Source organism: Triplophysa rosa, linkage group LG20, assembly GCF_024868665.1.
Source record: "Triplophysa rosa linkage group LG20, Trosa_1v2, whole genome shotgun sequence".
Lineage (NCBI taxonomy): Eukaryota > Metazoa > Chordata > Actinopteri > Cypriniformes > Nemacheilidae > Triplophysa > Triplophysa rosa.
This window is the reverse complement of record NC_079909.1, coordinates 4606276-4624932: the sequence shown is the minus strand read 5'-3', so window position 1 is coordinate 4624932 and position 18657 is coordinate 4606276. Positions and strand designations below refer to the sequence as shown.

General features: G+C 38.5%; 1 protein-coding gene across 1 annotated transcript in view; it reads right to left on the bottom strand.

The window, feature by feature from the left end:
• Positions 1-6096: 6096 nt before the first annotated feature.
• ttll7 (tubulin tyrosine ligase-like family, member 7) overlaps positions 6097-18657 on the bottom strand; it is a 75180-nt gene continuing 62619 nt past the window's right edge. Inside the window, exons 19-21 of the mRNA XM_057362543.1 lie at positions 17012-17172; positions 14493-14666; positions 6097-7806 (exon numbers count right to left, since the gene is read on the bottom strand). Coding sequence (XP_057218526.1) covers positions 7689-7806; positions 14493-14666; positions 17012-17172 — 453 coding nt within the window. The 3' untranslated portion in view covers positions 6097-7688. The remainder of the gene's footprint in view (positions 7807-14492; positions 14667-17011; positions 17173-18657) is intronic.

Below are 18657 nucleotides of genomic sequence, written 5' to 3'. Positions count from 1 at the left end.
CAGCAGCAATTTGTTTTTAAATCGCTTTCCCAGATCAAATCTGTCCATTCATCCCTCTTCTAATAAATATACTGTAGTCATTGTAACAATTATAATAATTATAACCATTAGTGTCAATCTGCACTTCATTATGTTCAGAAGTGGAGAGTAAATCATAAATCACGTTAAACTGAAACTTGAGAAGTTGATTGTTCAAAGCAAGTCTTGTCTCATTTGGGAACATGTGGGGTTCATAAATAGTCCAGGGATTTTTCAGGTCTTGGCATTCCAGTTCATGGAAACCTTAGAAGAAAAGACATGCATAATGAGTCCAGGTTGCAAGAGGAACGTGTAGGATTACAAATAAATAACATGTTGACTACAACTCCCCACAACATACAACGGGCTGAAAAGAACATTCGTTTTCCTCGCTAATTGAGCACCAGATCTCACGGTAGCAGCTTGGCTTTCTAAAAGTTACTTGCTCAGTGAGAACCGAGCCACGACTGTGGCTGTTTATAATCTAAAATCAATACCCGTAAGCGGGTGAGGAAAAGATGGACAGGAGCTAGACTTCCTGCATTCCCACAGAAGATTGAATGAGGGGAACAGCTGAATAAAGTTTTCAATGCCGATGGATCTGTATTCATTAAGTAAACTGTCCTTCATGATGACTGAGGGAGCCAAAGGTAATGGTATGAATCACTAGACTTGAAAAACACGCGAGAGTTCTAATTAGCCAAGTGCTTTGAATGAGACGGATACATCAGCACTTGACATAAAAGAGAGAAAGAGCCAGACGCTGTCTGACAATGAAACCGTCAGACAGCTGTTGAGTCTCTGAGCTCAAGAAGTCAGGGCACGGGGGTCTGTCTGCGAAACTGGCTGGAGTGGATGCATCGATAATCTCCAGAAGGATCCGGACGAGCCCCCAGACAGCGGATGGGCTTTAGCACTCCCTCACAGCTCAACGGTGAAAATGGCCGTGCTGTGGTTGCAGTCGGTTTAGTGGCAGCCAGGAAAGCAACCTTCACCATAAGTGCTTTCAAATCCAAGAGTGGAGGCATTCAGAATCGTAGTTTCCTTGTTGGCCATTCACATGTAATCTGAGGCTTTAAACTGGCACTTTAAAGCACACGGAGTCCTCTATAGCTATGATCCACAGAAAAGCCCCCAGAGACCTTTGTATGTGGGCAGCAGAAAGGCTATAATATGAGAGGCTGTAATTCAAACGTGCACAGACCTTCACGAAACGCAGCCTTTAATGAAGGAAAACCACAAAACAATACTGTTTTTCTATATTTGCTCTAATAAGAGACACTCGCACTCGATAAACAGAGAACGTGAACGGAGGATGCAGCATCGCTGACGCACGTCTCTTTATAGAGAGGCTGTACAAGAGCGTCTAATGGTGTTGATGGGACTAAAGCATCTCTGTATTCTGATGTTCTGTCCTTCAGACATAAGACTCATCACTTATGTGAATCAAGGGTTATCCTGACCAGATGCACCCTGTGAACCCTACAGTATGAAAAATGCATCTCTCGACTTCTGAAGAGGGTATGTGTTGTGATGTTAAATAAATGGTAATTGCACATTACACCCTGTCTACAGCCGATGAGTGTGGTGTATCATAATGAGTCAAAACTAGAGCGCACCCATTATAATCAACATCAAGTCGGTGCCATACATCAGCACACTGTGATTACCAGCAGCAGTATCACAGCCGTCCTAAAATACTTGCTCAATAGCTTTTTTTGAATTCTTTATTTATTTAAGTAATAAGCTACTCGTAAGTCCACTTTCTGATTTGCGTCAATATTTCAGCACTGTCAGTTGCTTAACATGTTAACCTCTGACTCCAACTCAATGAGTTTGTGATGGCACTTACAAAAATAAATATACTTATTAATATGTAATAAGTATAATATACAGTGTATGTGTAGCAGTGGCCATCGGTGCGCCCTCTTCAGGGGAAGCAGTAAGCTAGGAAAAACAGGTATGTAGCCCGTCATGTGCGTGCCGCGTCATGTTAAAATACGTGTTTGGCGCGTCACATGAACCTATGTGCATTGTGCATCATGTCATCTGTATCTAGCAAACATGAGCGTCTCTTTTTTCATAAACCATTTCGAAGTGTCTGCAGCAGGCACGTATTTTGACATGATGCGCGATGCACAGAGGTTCAACATATTTTGACATGACGCGCGGCACACACGACGCGCTGAACACACGTTTGAAGAGTTTGTTCCCAAAATGAGATAACTCGGTTTGAACGTTTTTTCAAAAGTCACGTTTTTATTATGTTATCATGTTTTTATTGTGTTAGTTAGCTGTATTTTTTTGTTATTATGGCTTAAAACAAAACAGATGCAGTTTGATTGATATTATTTGGAATGCACAGTAAAAAAAGCATGATTTTACCTCATTTTAGAAATAAACTCTTTATTTTGAATTACTGCTGGCTCTGTAGATTAGGCACGGATCGCCACTGTTGAGTAAGATACTTGTAAATGTAATATTGAATTTTTGGGACTAAGTTGGCCAAATTGTAGTTTATAAAAATGAACTTTAATATGTAACAGTACGATTTTCGTTTGTACTACATGTATACTGATAGTTTACTAGTTCAATCCTTCTAGCATATTTTTTTTTAGTTTATGAAAGTACACTTTGAAGTATACTCTCTGTAAACTACTACTGTGGTTTAGTAGTTTCTTGTAAGTTTTCTTTTTTGAACATCGTGCTTATGGTTTACTATTTAAATATATATTGTTTTAGTCTTATGTACTGTATGTATTAATTTTCATACTTGAAATGGACCTTTTATTGTATATTTCCTATTATCAATGTGTATAAAAATCAGTTTTAGCATCTACTCCATCCCAAAGCTGACTTATGACTATATAAACTTGAATGTGCGTGTTTATAAGAAAGTATGAAAACTATGTGGAAAAACGTAAAATGTGGTTTAAAAGGTTGCTACATCAAAACAGTAAACACATCTACGAGTCAAGAATACTTCATTCATATTTTAAGAAGTATATCTTGATAAAAAGGTTGAGTACACAAAAAGGCCAAATATACTTAGACTGTTTGTCATTATAAGTCATGTATATTAAAGTAACTTTAAGTATACTTCTATATTTATTTTCTGGATGTACATTTACATTTTATTAACATTTAGGCATTTAGTCAACGCTTTTATCCAACGTGACTTGCAGAAAAAGGAAACGATAAAGCGATTTGTCAATAGGAGTAATTATTGTGCTTATACCATGTAGACTGAAAGTGTAATTGAAGAGTTCAGATGCAAAACCCTCTAAGGCTGTGTTCACATATGACTTCTTTCTTTGACGAGAAAAAGTTGACAATAACACTTTTTTAGTAAAAAAAACAAACGCTGGCAGCGTTGTGGTTACAAATAACAGCCATAACGTTCAGATGCATTTGTGCACGAAGGCAGCTTAGAGAGACAGCCTTCATAGGCAGCGTCACGGAAGTCTATTTGAATGTTAAACAGACAGTGTCTTTGCAATAACTAATCACATATTAAAAACTACAATACACATTTATCACTAGAAATGCAATCAAAAGTTATTTAAAGTGAAAAATGAAACTTACATTTATACAAATCTCCATATACTCCATACACAACCATCGTTTGGCCACCATTTAATTTTTTCGAGCTTAATCCTGCTCGATCAATCACCTTCCTCCCATGTTGTTATGGAAACAACAGGTCTCGCTACTCGCTTGTCATTGGTTAGCTGTGAAAAAGGTGCTTGACGCAGGGCTTTTTCAACTTCAAAAGATGCTCTGAGCTGCAGAAAAAGACGCCGGCGCTGGCGTTTAAAATAGCTGTCAGGACTTTTTTGAAAACACGGTTTACTCCATAGGATTATAATGAAAAGCAGACGCTAGTAGCTTCAAAAGAGAAGTCATATGTGACCCAACCCTAATCCGTCAGATGACTTTTTGTGTAAACAAGCATTTTTTTTATCAGGCTCCTTCATTTACTTCAAGCAATAGCAGATATTTCAGACCGGTCAGAGTTTGGTATTTAGTGGGTTTTGAAGCAAAATTATTTGACTAACATATACTATGTGTGGAGAGCATTCACTTAAAGGTGCAGTGAACTGGCCATTTTTATTGCTTTATACTATTGTTCGCGTGGTTTTTACATTCGAAAACATCAAGATCAATAAGTATTAGGCTATTTTCTACCCTGGTTTTGAGGCCGGCTGGAGAAACGCTCGGTTTTTAAGGGCGGGCCGCATAGAAGACTTGGAAGTAAACGCCCACCGCTATGATTGGATAGCAGCTTGCGTAGTTGACTTAGTTGGAGCCTACTGTGAATTAACGTTACGTAACGTGATTTTACTCAAATTTACAGACTTACTTCCGGGATGTGATGGCAAGGCTTTGCGTATAGTTTGTATAGCCTATACTGTAGTTGTATGGTGTTTAGTGATATATGACCGTACATGTCAGCATTTAAGACCCACGAACCGGACAGAAGATCACTGCGATCGCGGGTCTCAAATGTTATAGTTTCCATGATAAATAAACAAACGGTACTCCCGGCCAAAACGACAGTGTTGGCAGATATGGATATGACCCAGCACCAGAAATAATATCAAAACACTTCAAAACCGCCTCCATTATTCGCAAACAGTGGATAAAACCTTGAAAAATGCTATATGAGCCCGCCAAATCACAGAGATGCCGATTACAATTATTACAAATGACTAGAGGTCCCCAGGTAATACTTTCAGGACATATCAAGCGATCTCTAACAAAGCAATAGTGACACATAGTACAAATATGTTTTACTCACATAAGATTGCTGCGCCATTCCTATTGGATCCAATATTGACGGCACAGCACTGCTTTTTCATTTTAGTCTCTCCGCAAAGACTTGTTCAAGGAATCCGCTTGAAATGAAACGAACAAACGCTCAATTTTTTCCCCACGTGAGCTGGAACGCCTTTAAAAATGAACTTCAACCAGGCATTCCTACTGTCGGAATCCGAAGGAAGGTTAAGCAGCGACTGTGTTCTTCCACAACCAGGCACTGCACAATATTTTGCGATCTTTAACGGCACGATGCTTACACTCGCTCTATCTGGTTCCGTGCAGCTTGTGTTCAGTACTGTCATGCGCGAACCAGTGGGCGGGGCTAGAGAAGTAGTCGTTGATATTCTTCTGTGGAGGCGGTGTTCAACCTAGATAGGTGCATTCCAGGACCTGCCGTTCGCTGAGCCTCGTGTCAATAACAGTTGTTATTTCAGTAACAAGGACGTTTTCAGGTCTGACACTTACAGGAGGTTCGCTGGAATACGATTCCCTCTTATACAACAAAAGCTCGGGTTAAAATTATGGTCCTAGTTCACTGCACCTGTAACATCTCATTTTTGACGGAGGTGGCTTTTAGAGGGTTTTGCATCTGATCTCTTCAATTTCTTATTTTTAGTTAAAACTATTCTATATTATAGTTAAAGCATACTAATTTAACACCTGAATAAACTATTCAAACTTTAACAAAAATAAACCTTTTTTCCCTATAATCGCTTACGGTGTATCTTAACTTCTAAATTGTTGACCTCTACCAAAAATGCCACCTGCAGGAGCTATACCTGACTACTGCACAAAAATGCCTCAGACAGTACAGAAAATCACTTTAACTAGAATGACATGTATTGACTCAACCAACACTCACATAAAGTATCAGTTACTTAATGATTTTTTTTATAGAAAAATCATTCTGTGTCAAAGCGTGTGCCACTTTCACTGTTGCCAAGTAACGCTGTCAAATTCTTGCTTTTGTTGTACGAGACAAGGAAGAAAACGAGTAGTAACAAGGAGTTCTATGGTGTAGTTTTTAGTTTTGTGGAATGACCTCAGGTTAGATCAAAACATGACAAGGTTGCGCTCTGGCATCTCATACGAGACCATGTGGAATGACATGTAATGTCAGTTCGGTACAAGCTGCGGTTTATGCGTGCGTACGGTAGCTCATGGTAAGACGCCCTCATGAGGAAAAAATATAGCGAAGTCAAGAAGGTCAGACACTCCATGAGAATCTCAAATACAAGTCTGGAGTCTGTTTACGTGTTTTAAGCCTTTTATTGCTGTTAAAAACCATTATCCTGAATGAAAATAATATTTGGCATTGTGGCATGGAGGGTGAAATGGCCCGTTTAATGGCCGTAAGGATTTGAATAGTTGGCTGTTAGAACATCGTCACTGTCATTTTCCTTACTGACAAAAATAACTAAATAAAAGAAAGCCACATTTTTATAAATCCTGCCAGCCGTCACACGGCTCCTCGTGAACACACACTGCTGGTTGTGAGTGGTATTGGCACAGCGTGTTTTGAGCTGGCACATCCAGGTCACTTTTACTAAAACACGACATGAGCATGAATCCTAATGAGATCCGAAGCGAAGCTCTGCCATTAGCACTTATTACAGTACTGTCATTAAAGGTTATTCCATTCATAAAACCAATGATACATCGCTAATGCCGTGAAGAAAACACTTAAACATATCTCAGAAATTCGATATTAATGTAAACAGACATTTTTTCACGAAATAAATAGCATAAATTAATTCAAGTATCTTCAAGATGCAGCCGTCCAAGTTTCAGCACGTCCATCTCGCGGACAGTTTGTCGCACCCACGGCGATACCGAAGGTCCCATTCATCATCTCCGCAAGGACACGCATCAGACAGGTCCGACGTTGAGGTTAATATTTGCATCTACACAATATGGCTCTTAAAGTTATGCCAAGGAGATTTACGTCCCGCAAGTTGACGGGTGATCTCAGCTGTACGTTCGGAACAGGCAACGTCTAGTATAACAAAGCATTCATAAAGCATTCAAATAGTAAGCATGATTCATTTCCTAACTCTAATTTACCCATAATTCCCTAGATCTAGGCTTTAACCTTAACCCTAAGCTCTAACGTAAAACCTCTAACGCTAACCTTGACATTTACTCTTGGACTTTCACACAGGAGGCATTCTTGAGTCTGTTTTTTTGTTGGTGTTGGTGTTGTTTAGTGGTGTGTTTTCTGCACCACTGATGAATTTTGTGTCACGTTTTTTTTTAAATGAGCCGACATGCGTTCGTTTGTAAAATAGATAAAACTGGTTATACATTTCAGAATTTTGTACTTCACTGGTACTTCATAATATCATTAATAATAAAAGAAATCTGTGTTGAATTATAATATTATTTTTGTATTTGCGGGTTTCTTTAGGAAAGACTATTGTCAAGTAAAAAACGAACTTTAATTTACTTATTTTTTTGTACGTCAGAACACATCCTGTGTGAACTCTTGTAATCTTGACTTTGGAAAGAACTAAAGTAAAACATGAAGTGAAATAAGAAAGTGACATTTTGTGCATTAATCGATCAAATAATTTGGTAAAAACGCCGCTAAAATAACATCATGATCGACCATAGAAGCTCCATTAGACTGTAACATTCACTGCAATTGGTGGAAGAACTGAAAATATATCCATAGTGTTCATCATCTTCAGTGGCATCCTAAGGGAGACAGCAGTGCAGCGGCTATTTTACAGCAAATGGGAGGCAGAAACTGCACAATTGTCTGCATCCGACGCATGGACGACGCAGGCAGATGCAATCTGTTTTTTCCATGTAGATCCTTGCATTTTCTAATCCAAGTCCAGCGGCCATCAGAAGTGGCCCATCCGTGCAGTAAAGACGCTGCGGGGCCGCGACGAGGACGCCGAGCGGCCGACGCTGGAGGATGGCCACTTGATGAGGAGTTGGGATGTGACCAGCAGCAGGTTCCTACACAGACGGAGAGAAACAGAAAGAGAAATAGAGGTTGGACATCAGACTCAAAGGCAGGATTAGAGGCACAAAAGGTCGCCCGAAGAGTTCAGGCACCTCTCCGCTTCAAATCCTCCCTCAACCGACGCTGTAGATTCCCGTCCCCTTTGCTGACCCTCGTGTCCAAACGGTGCCATTTTTAACAATGAGTGAGACCAGGGGCTGTACGTGACTTGTTTAATGTGCAGGATGTCCGAGACAGGATAACAGGTAAGATAATTACTGCCTGGATCAAGACGGGGAGAGTAAGCACCAGAGACAGCTGACTACTCACACAGTGTGAAAACACAACGGCCTAATTAGAATTGAGCTTGAACCAAAGCTATTTCAAGTTAATTCATTAAATAACATGGTGACAATAGCAACATGTTGAATTAAACATGCTGCAGTCCTTCATTCAAGCTGCCAAAATCTTTCTGAATATAGGGGTCGGTAACAAATGAAGAGAAAAATGTTTTGAAGAGATGTAGTTTAAACCATGCCAGGTTGTTATTTTCTGTTCAGGTTGGCTACATAGACGGTCAGAGCATGGTTGGATGTTGGCATCATATGTCTTTGCTATATATTATATAAATCCATATCATAAATACTTATACGCACAATGTTTTTCTGACACAAGGGATGTATCTGAACACTGCAGTGTGACAGAATGACTGGAGCATCAGGGGCCACAGGCAGGAGACACCCTGAATAGATGACCAGTCTATCATTTTGACCTGTTTCTATTTTCTGCAAACAATCCATAAATTCATTTGAAATTTGCAAGAAATGTGGTTAAATTTCACAGAATGAAACACAATCCTTATTATTTTCTGCAGCTGCTGTAGCTGCATATTGTATATCTATACTGTACACACTCCCAGTAAAAATAAAGGACTCCTTGATCATTTTTTATTTATATCTTCTCTTAATATTTGAGTAAACTCTTTAAAAGTAAACAAAGCGTGCACGCACACACACACAAATGTTAAATAATTTAAAACTATGTTATATTTTAGTATCTTCAATATAGTCATCCATTGCCTAATTTTTACAAATGTTAATGCATTTTATTAAGTGACTTCTTGAGGTCTCACCATAAGATGCTTTTCATAAGTTTACAACAAGTGCTAGCATTTTATTATCATTTTCACAAACCTCTAATGGCCCCTAGAAATGTTTGTAATAATATGTAAACATACACTGTAAAAAATGATTCATGGCCATAGTAAATATGGCTCAGTAAAACAGTTATTTTTAGTAAAGTCACATGAATCTGGGTATTAGTCAATTTGACACATTTTTTTACGATTTGGTTAGATCATGTAACGATGAACTGGCGTTCAAGAGCGCTGTCGGTCATTTTCTGAAAATCATCTCCTCGGATGATAAAGGTGAGTAAACTAAACTTGTTTTATACTAAATTGTTTTATCAAATAAATTCTATCAATAGTGTGAAGATACATGTTTCTTAAAATTTTAATTTTAAATAAGTTTAATTGTGGAGGTGCACGTTTCTTGTTGTTTTAAATAAGCTCCAGATATCAAAAGGACATAAACATGCATGCATATGGGCGCTTCAACTGAAGCCTGATACATCGCGCTCAGAATCTCTATGCATTGTGTTGGTTAGAAACCTCCTTAAAATGGCACACTGTCACTTTGCAGTCACGATAGAAGAGAACTGTGTCGGCTAGTGATTAATTTACATTTTTTATTGTAGTACTTATATAATTGTTTGTGTGTGTTTTAAACGCACAATATGCATACTGAGCAGTATAAGTGAACAACACAGTATAAGTACAATCAATTTTGTTAGTGTGACATTACTCTATGGCAGTGTTGTCAAGTTCTGGTAAAACTCCATTATGTGACTTTAATATCTTTGTTTTATATTTTAGTAAAAACAATTCCTGGATGAATGTTAAAGAAAATCTTGGGACACCTGACTTTCAAAGTGAGGAACTTATAGAGAATCCACATGATGTGTGTTTAACATAACAGTTCATATTGATTCTTCACATTGTTGTTTCTTTTCATAGCTTTTTTTACATTCTTTTAATTTTCAGTATGTATATTTTATACTATTATATTATACATTAATATCATATTGTTTTGTTTCAGGACAATAATGGTGAAGTTAATTAACCTTGCAGAGCAAGTAATAACCAGAGGGGGGTCTCCAGATCCTCCTGATCTCCATATTCAGCTCAACACCGGACTCAAGACCACACACAAACATTATAGAAATAACACAACTCTACACTGCACTCATGCATACAACACCACAAATATTAAAAACCATGATGATGGGTACTGTTGTTATCATGTTGTCAGAATGTCTGTTGTTTAGTAATGTTTATTTTTTGTTGTACAATGAAATTTACATTTCTGAACAGCTGGATGTTTCATGTTTAAATTCATTCAGCGAAAAAATAAAGCTTTCAACATTTCACGGCTGTCCGTTGTTTCTGTATTTTAGGTGTTAAGAACATAAAATTATTAATCTAAATGAGTTTACATTTTATCATAGGTGTAAACTAGACTTTTTTGGTAGAAATAACAAAAATGTGGTAGTAAAAACAGCTTAAAATATTGAGTCACACCAACCAAAAAAATAAGCAAAATCGCTTGCTGGGAATAGGGTTAGGGTTACTCAAAAACGTAAGCAATGCCTACTAAAGAATTTTAGGTAATGCTGCTTAAAATTTCTTGTAGAACTGGGTTTAAAAAATGGTCGCAAAAATGATGCACTATATTTTTAAGTAACTTAATTTTTTGCACTGTTGAAAATGTTAAACTTAAGAACATATAATTTGCTTTGAAACATAATTCAAAAATCATGTTTTTTATTATATTATCATGTTTTATTGTTTATTGTGTTTTATTGTGTTAGTTAGACAGACAGAGAGACAGACAGACAGACACACAGAGAGAGAGAGAGGCAGACAGACAGACAGACAGAGATAGAGACAGACAGACAGACAGAGAGAGACACAGACAGACAGACAGAGAGAGACACAGACAGACAGACAGAGAGAGACACAGACAGACAGACAGACGGACAAACAGAGAGACGGACAGACAGACAGAGAGAGAGAGAGAGACAGACAGACAGACAGACAGAGAGAGAGAGAGAGAGAGACAGACAGACAGACAGACATACATAGAGACAGACAGACAGAGAGACGGACAGACAGACAGACAAAGAGACAGACAGACAGAATAGAGAGAGAGAGACAGACAGAGAGACGGACAGACAGACAGACAGACAGAGAGACAGACAGACAGAGAGAGAGAGAGACAGACAGAGAGACAGACAGACAACGATTCTTCATTTGTTACTTTTACCAATTATTTTGAATGTGGAAGGTTTCTTAAAAAATAAGGACCGTGTCTCATAAATGATGTCCATCTATTCTGGGGTCTTATTTCACATCATTACCTTGTGCATATAAAAACTTTTTTCATTATAATGTTAGTTTAGCATACACCTTCGGGTGAAAAGATTTGAAGACCATGAGAAACATTTGTCAAGTGACCCTAAACTTTTCATGTACTTATTTGTGTATTTACTTTTTTTCTATTTAAATCACTGTAAACATGATGCCATTTACTTGCATTTATAGCAGAACTACAATATTGCCAGAACAAATTAGGACAGCGGCTTATCTAGGTAAAAAGATTTGTTCTTGTTCTGCAGAAAGACAGACCCAAGAGACACGGGAAGAATCAAATTAACTCTAAAGAACGTCCTTGAATCTTCTTGAGTACACACTACAGTACCGCACCACGCCAAGCACGTGTCCGCAGCGCATACACTCGCCGCTCTGTAATCATCAAAGAGGACAGCCTGCTTTCTTTATTACCCCAGACTTACGGATCATAAAAATCTTCCTGCAATGATGAATATCGATGTCTTCGATCTCCAACATGGACAAACATATTGAGCCAACCTTTGGCATCATGCGCTGGTGATCTTTTCTCGCGTTCCTTTCATTAAAGCTTTTAAAAAGCAGGCCTCATTCACCGGTTCCTTCCCTCCGGGAACTCAGACAGGTGAGATCTCAAGAAAGTCTCATTACCATATTTTTTACTACAGACAGCCGAGTGTGGTCAACAAAAGGAAATGTCAAAGGAATATGAAATTCAAATAGGAACATATACGTAGGCGGGTCTTTCCGGCTCTGAAGAATTCCCAGTAAGGAAGTCTCATCCGTGAGAGAGAGCTCCATCACTCAGGGACAATCAGGCTGCAGGCGGTGTTTAATTGGACCTCTTTGAGGATTTCACCAGGTCTTTGGCTTTTGATCATTGAGCGCTTCATGGAAAAACCTGCCAGTGTGAAGCCCCCAGAGAACCGCCAGCTGTCTAACCTTCCAAAGACTGTGTGCTTTACTAATTACACACAATCACTCTGAGATCTGCACATATCTCTTCTGTTTGCTTGTCTCAATCCTACACTCTATCGTCCAACTGCCACGTCGACGCTGAAGCTCTACGAGAAATCTCGGCGACGCTTTGAGAGAAAACCAATGGCTCATCGTTCGTGGTTCACGTTTATGGAGTTATGTCTCCGTAGTTGATAACATAACTGTCAAAAGCTATCATTTCATAGACCTGTGACAGCCTCCTGTTTTTATTTCCCTCATAATCCATCTACGCTATACTGTCTATAAGTGCAGCAACATCTATTCGTACTGAATATGTGTATACATTTTTTTATTTTAAATTGATGCGACCCATATAAAGTTTTATACAATTTACAGATATATATTTATACACGGGTCGCTTCGCAGAACGCTGTCTTAATGTTGCCATGTTACACATAATATAACCTTTTTTGGGCTTGACTCATAAAGTGATTTATTGTTTATGGAGTTTTAAAAGTGGGCACAATTTTTAAGTGTTTTATTTTTTTAAGAATTCAGTTGAGATTTGTGATTAGGTTCATTTTGGTTTATTATGGCTCTTGTTCACGGTTTTATTCAAGATCTGGCAACACAAGTAAACCTTGCACTGTGCATTCAGAAGATGTCCCTGTTGTTCAGTTCGGTACTTTTTTATTTGTAAAGGGTGGAATTACCATTCTGCGAAAAAGTTTTGTTTTTCCAAATTGCTTACAAGTTTGTTTTCATTGAAAGATTTAATTGCAAATAAATGTTATAGCATTATTATTAGTGTATGTTAATGTAAAAAGCTTAAATGTACAACAATAATCTGCCATCTTGGAAACTCTAAAGATTCTTTAAAAATATAGCCAATTGTAAAAAGATAATTAAGTGAAATAAAGTTTATATCATACGTAATTTACATTTGTTATAAAAAATATAATTTGTTGAAATTTGTAATATTTAGAGATACTAAATTTCTCGATACCGATAGCTGATTATTCATAGTAATATCTGCCGATACCGATTCGGAAGATTAAATGAATATTTCTTAACTTTATGAATGTTATTAATTCATATAATGACTATTAATATTGAACATTAAACTGGTGATGTTTCTTAACATTTTCTATATACAGAGCACAAATTCATTGCATTATTCTGTCCTCTTTTGATTGACAGGATATATCGGCCCTGGTCAGCTGTTTTTTTTTAAAGCCAATAGTGAGAAAGTTGCTTTTATCGACTGATAACGATTATTGGCCGATATATCGGTGCATCTATAGTAATAACAACAATAGCTATGTTAATACTACTGATCAAATATTTCAATAATTTAATGGCACATTTGCATGTTTAACTTTGGAAGCATTCATTTATTTTATGCCACATAAAAAATGCAATGCAACAACGCAACTTTACTTTCAAAAGTAAAACGTTTGAATTCTATTCATGTCAACATTAAATGAAACGCACAACTCATCTTACTCTCTGGGTGAAACAGTTAAAAATTGTCAAGACCTTTCTGTTGACCGGGAAAGCACTGGATTGTGGAACTCTCTGTATGACAGGTAGCTGTGGGGCAGTTTTAATGTACGAGGGATTCGTGACATCACCTCCGAAATGACCTTCCTTTTCACCTGAAGGAAGTTGTTCTACGTATTTCTTTGAAATAACCACCCCAGACGGTGTGTTAGGAAAGTAAACCAGATCGAATCTGACTTCACGTTTAACACAAGTCTGGAGAGAGGACGGTCACCTGACACATTTAGTCGAGGAAGAGTAGGGATGGAGTAAGAGAGCCAGATTGAGACTCAGACAGGATCAGACATCATCATCCTAACAAGGCGACGCAGATGTGGGCTCATTGAAAAACAACAGATCCCTGAGGGCCGTTCCAGCATTGAGTCGGCAATGAGGCGTGTCCAGAGAGAACACCAGTGATAGGAGAGAGCCGATGTTGGCTCGGATGGTGGATGAAGAGGAGGCGGAAAATGATAACGTCCAAGAGGGTGAACTCACAGGATGAGGGGATGATGATTTGTGACATGACCCCAAAATCTTATCAAATTTGTTTCAATGACTACATTACCGAAACAACAAATCACTTAATGTTGTTTAAATAGTTTTATTTTAATATTGAATGCAGTTGATGTGTGAATTCTGATGTAATGCGTTACTAATACACATTTCCATTCTGCAGTGTTGTCATTGGCTGAAACAAGCATGATGGCTGGCTGATGGACAGTGGATACTCGAAAAGAGTAACTGTACCTTGTGTCGTCCCAGTCTGGACTGAGTCCGCTGAGAGAACCGCGGGAGTCGGCCACAAACTTGTAGACCACGAGCAGACAGTCTCTGCACAGCTGTACAACTCGCTGACAGCACCTGAGCTCCTGTGAGGACAACACCTCACTGCTCTTACTGAACACACTCTGCCACGATGACCTGCTGGAGTCACATACACACACATTAATGATAAATATTACACTGTATGGGTCACCATAGTGAAAATCAGGGTTACATTATTGTTTTATCATAAAAAAGAGAAGTACTTCATCTCATCTCATATACTTCTTTTAACCTAAAAAATACGCATGTTTTGTGTTGTTTTTTGAAAGTTGTGAAGGATGCTGCAGCTCGGGTAGAGGCTGGCATTTCATTCCATCACAGAGGAACCGATATCAAAAAAGGAAATATTCTAAGCACTGCATACTTGACTTGAAGTTGTGTATACTCTTTTGTTGAAGTAGCCTATTAATTTTATTTTTACTTAAAGGCGGGGTAACCGATTTCCGAATTACACTTTAGACAACTGAGTCGGGCCGAGTACCAAAACAGCCTTGTAGCCAATCACAGTAAGGTGCACAGTGCACAGGACGGACATTAGCCGAGCCGAGCGCTGATGAAAGCGACAGATAGGGGTAGGGGTGTGTTTGTTTTGGTGATCTGAACATCAACAATGGCTAAGAGAAATCGGACACCCCGCCTTTAAATAGTAAACTATAAGTATGATGTTAAGTTCACTTAAAGAAACTTTAAAGTATACATGCAATATAAAAACGACCAAAGTAGTAGTTTACTGAGAGTATACTTCAAAGTGTATTTACATAAACTAAAACAAGTATTATGCTGTTTTTACATTAAACGCGAAGCATCACGTTCCTCACTCTTTTTACTCGTGTGAATAGTTCGTTATTTTCGCATGAGTGACCCGAAAAACATTGCACAATGGTAAGTGTCTTCACTTGTCTGGAAGTGTCAAACAGTAGGTGTCAATGAGCTCGTCGCGCAAATTTATTGCTTGAGTTGAAATTTTTCAACTTGTGCGGTTGACACGCTTTTGCGGAAATTGCCCCACCTGATTCGCATGATTCGAATTGCCCCGCGCGAGTTTGCGTCTATTTGCGTCTTTGCATTGACTTTGTAAGTAATTTACTCGCACAAATCACCTCATTCGCTTTGGTGTGAATGCAGAATTAGTATTGTACTACAAGTATTTAACTTGTGTACAGTAGCTGTACGTTCACTAGTATACTAGTATAGCTGTAAGTGGAACAGTTGCCGTACAAATGAAATACATGGTTGTAAATTCGTTGTGTACTCAAAGTTTACCGCTGTTACACTTAAAGAACACTTAACATTATAAACTTACATTAAAAAGTACTGAAAAAGTCATCTTACGTTAAGTACTAGTGCATTGATATTAGTATACGCACATTACGCGCATTAATTAATTAATCCAGACAGTACTCCTTATCAAACTCTACCTCATTTCTTTGAATTTAGTATATGCAAATAACCTAAAACCATGTCAAAAATATGCACATTAGAATATTGTAAATAACGCAGCGAAAGTCACCATGTTATTAAGGAGGATTGCTGCTGTTGTGTTAATACTACAGTAACCACTGCCTAATTGCATGTTAAGCTGCTTTGCAACAATGCAAAATTGTGAAAAGCGCTATATAAATAAAATTTATTAAACTTAATAAAAAAATCTATACAACCACACCTATTCAGCGTGTCTTCAAACAGCAGCTACCGTTCGATAAATTTGCACATCAAATTTGCCGTCAAAGACCTACAAACTACTACAGTGTCAAATTAAAATATCCTTCCATCTTTTAACGAAACAGACGAATCGTCTGGATAAGTTAAGGGGTTTGATTCTCGTTCATTTGAATCGCGCCGAGAGTCTCGTTTCTTCAAACTGTCGTCGCGGCAACAGAGATTTGTTTGATTGTGGAGATGATGAAATGTAACGTCTGTGGATCTGAATTGTACATTACAGGCGGGGAGGCTCTGCAACGCTCTCCTGCCGAGATCTCCTTCCCGTGCTAACGGCTCACGGGCCACCTTCACACATCAGTCCCTGATTAAACAGAAACAGCATGGGCCGCCGGCACTGCCTCTAATCCCCCAGAGCTGCGTTCGCTCTCATCAACTCCAAATGGTCTGAACCTGGCTATATAACATCCTTCACTCGGTGGCAATTACAAGAGCGAGCGGGCCATACAATGTCCCTGAGAAGCCCCCGCAATGAGTAGAGGGAGAGGGGCGGTCGATAAAAAGGGCTCCCCACTGTTTGCTCTCAGAGCTGATAAAATCACAGCATGCGTAAGTCTACGTGTATTATAGCGGTGAGCTTGTGTGTTTCTATATGTCTCTCAATGGAGCTGAATGTCTGTATCAAGACTTTTCAAATTCAGTCAATCAAGAACAAAACTGAGGTCGTTTTACTTACGGTCAAACTTCCAAACATCAAAAAATAAGGCTGAATGTGAACATACCCAGAGCTGGAGAGGCAGTTCCACATCCCCTGACCGTGACTCCAGAGTAGGCGGTTGAAGACGCGGTTGAGAAGGCGATAAAGGCGAAGGCTCTCCACGTCCACTTCGTTCCAGATGCCCTGCAGAACCTGCCGGATGCTGGTACGGATGATGTCCAAAACCTTCAAGCAAAGATTGAATCAATATGAGCGAACAACGATGGACCGATTTGAGGAAACGGTCTGAAACTGTAGTTTGACCCCAGATAGATCTTCTAGGTGTGTTTATGACATCTATGAGACATATTGCAGATGAGCAAACTATCCAAAAAAAACGGTCAGTCAGTCAGTGTTGGGTGTAACTAGTTTCTAAGTAATTAGTAACTGTAATTTAATTACTTTTCACTTGAAAAATAAAGTAAGGGATTACTCTTATTTTTTCTGTAATTGAATTGCAGTTACTTCTTATGTAAATAAACTAAATACTGTGTGTAATATATGTGTGTGCTATAGTGGAATTGACATCAAAATTCTAAATCTAACTTTAAAATCTGTGTTTAAGGCCCAATCCCAATTCTACCCCTTACCCCTACACTTTCCCCTACCCCTCCGTTTGGCGCGTTCACGTGAAGGGGTGTCTCAATTCTCTCTTGGTTGGAGGGGTAGGGCTAAGGGCCAGATAGCCCTTAAAATGAAGATTTTTCGGGACCTCACTTCAAAAGAAAGGCTAAGAGAAATTTCCAACATGGCTGCTCACTCAAGCAAGCAGACCCAAATGTAAGTAATTTTTGACATTAATAAGGATTTTCATGACAATTTTTCATTTTATGTATGTAACATTCAATCTTGTGCTTGTATTTACGGTGATGTTCTTTTAACGTTTGCAAAAAAAATCGCTAAAGTTTGCTAGCGGACAGCATTGATTGCACGATATTAGAAAACATATTTTTATGTCATATACCCGGTGCATCGGTGCATGTCCTCTGACGTAACGTTAGGAGCTAGCAACGACGTATGATGACGTATACCAGTGTAGTAGTGGTGTCCCATTTCTTAGCGGAAAATTTGTAACCCTTCCCCTTGCCACTTTGTTTCAAGGGGCGAGGGGGTAGGCGAAGGGGTAGAAAATAGAATTGGGATTGGGCCTTAATGTATCATTCTCACATTTGTAGTACTTTGGTCAGTTAATAATACGACTTTATGTAGCTTTATATCATTTATTTGAACGAATTAAAGAACAGCTGTTTCATGTCTATCCTTGAATCACTTAACTAATCAAAGTTGATATAGGATATAAAAAGTAATTAGTAATAAGTAATTCAATACTTTTTGGAGAGAGTAATTTGTACAGTAATCTAATTACACGGTTGAATATGTAATTAGTAACTAGTAATTAGTTACTTTTCAGAGTAACTTGGCAAACACTGCGTACAGTAAATGCAGACATCAAATAGATGTCTGGCAGATGTATGTGTGCTATCAGGGACAAATACAGCACAACCCATTTTACTTCAGTACTGTGAAAATCTTTTAGTTAAAGAGAATATTTAATAAGAACAAAATGTAGGAATTGATCGGATCGCAGTTAGAGAAGCAGAATGAGGTTGGATTATGAAGTACTGCTGCTCTGCTGAGACATCGCCGGCAGCTCCTTTTGAGCAGGCTTTT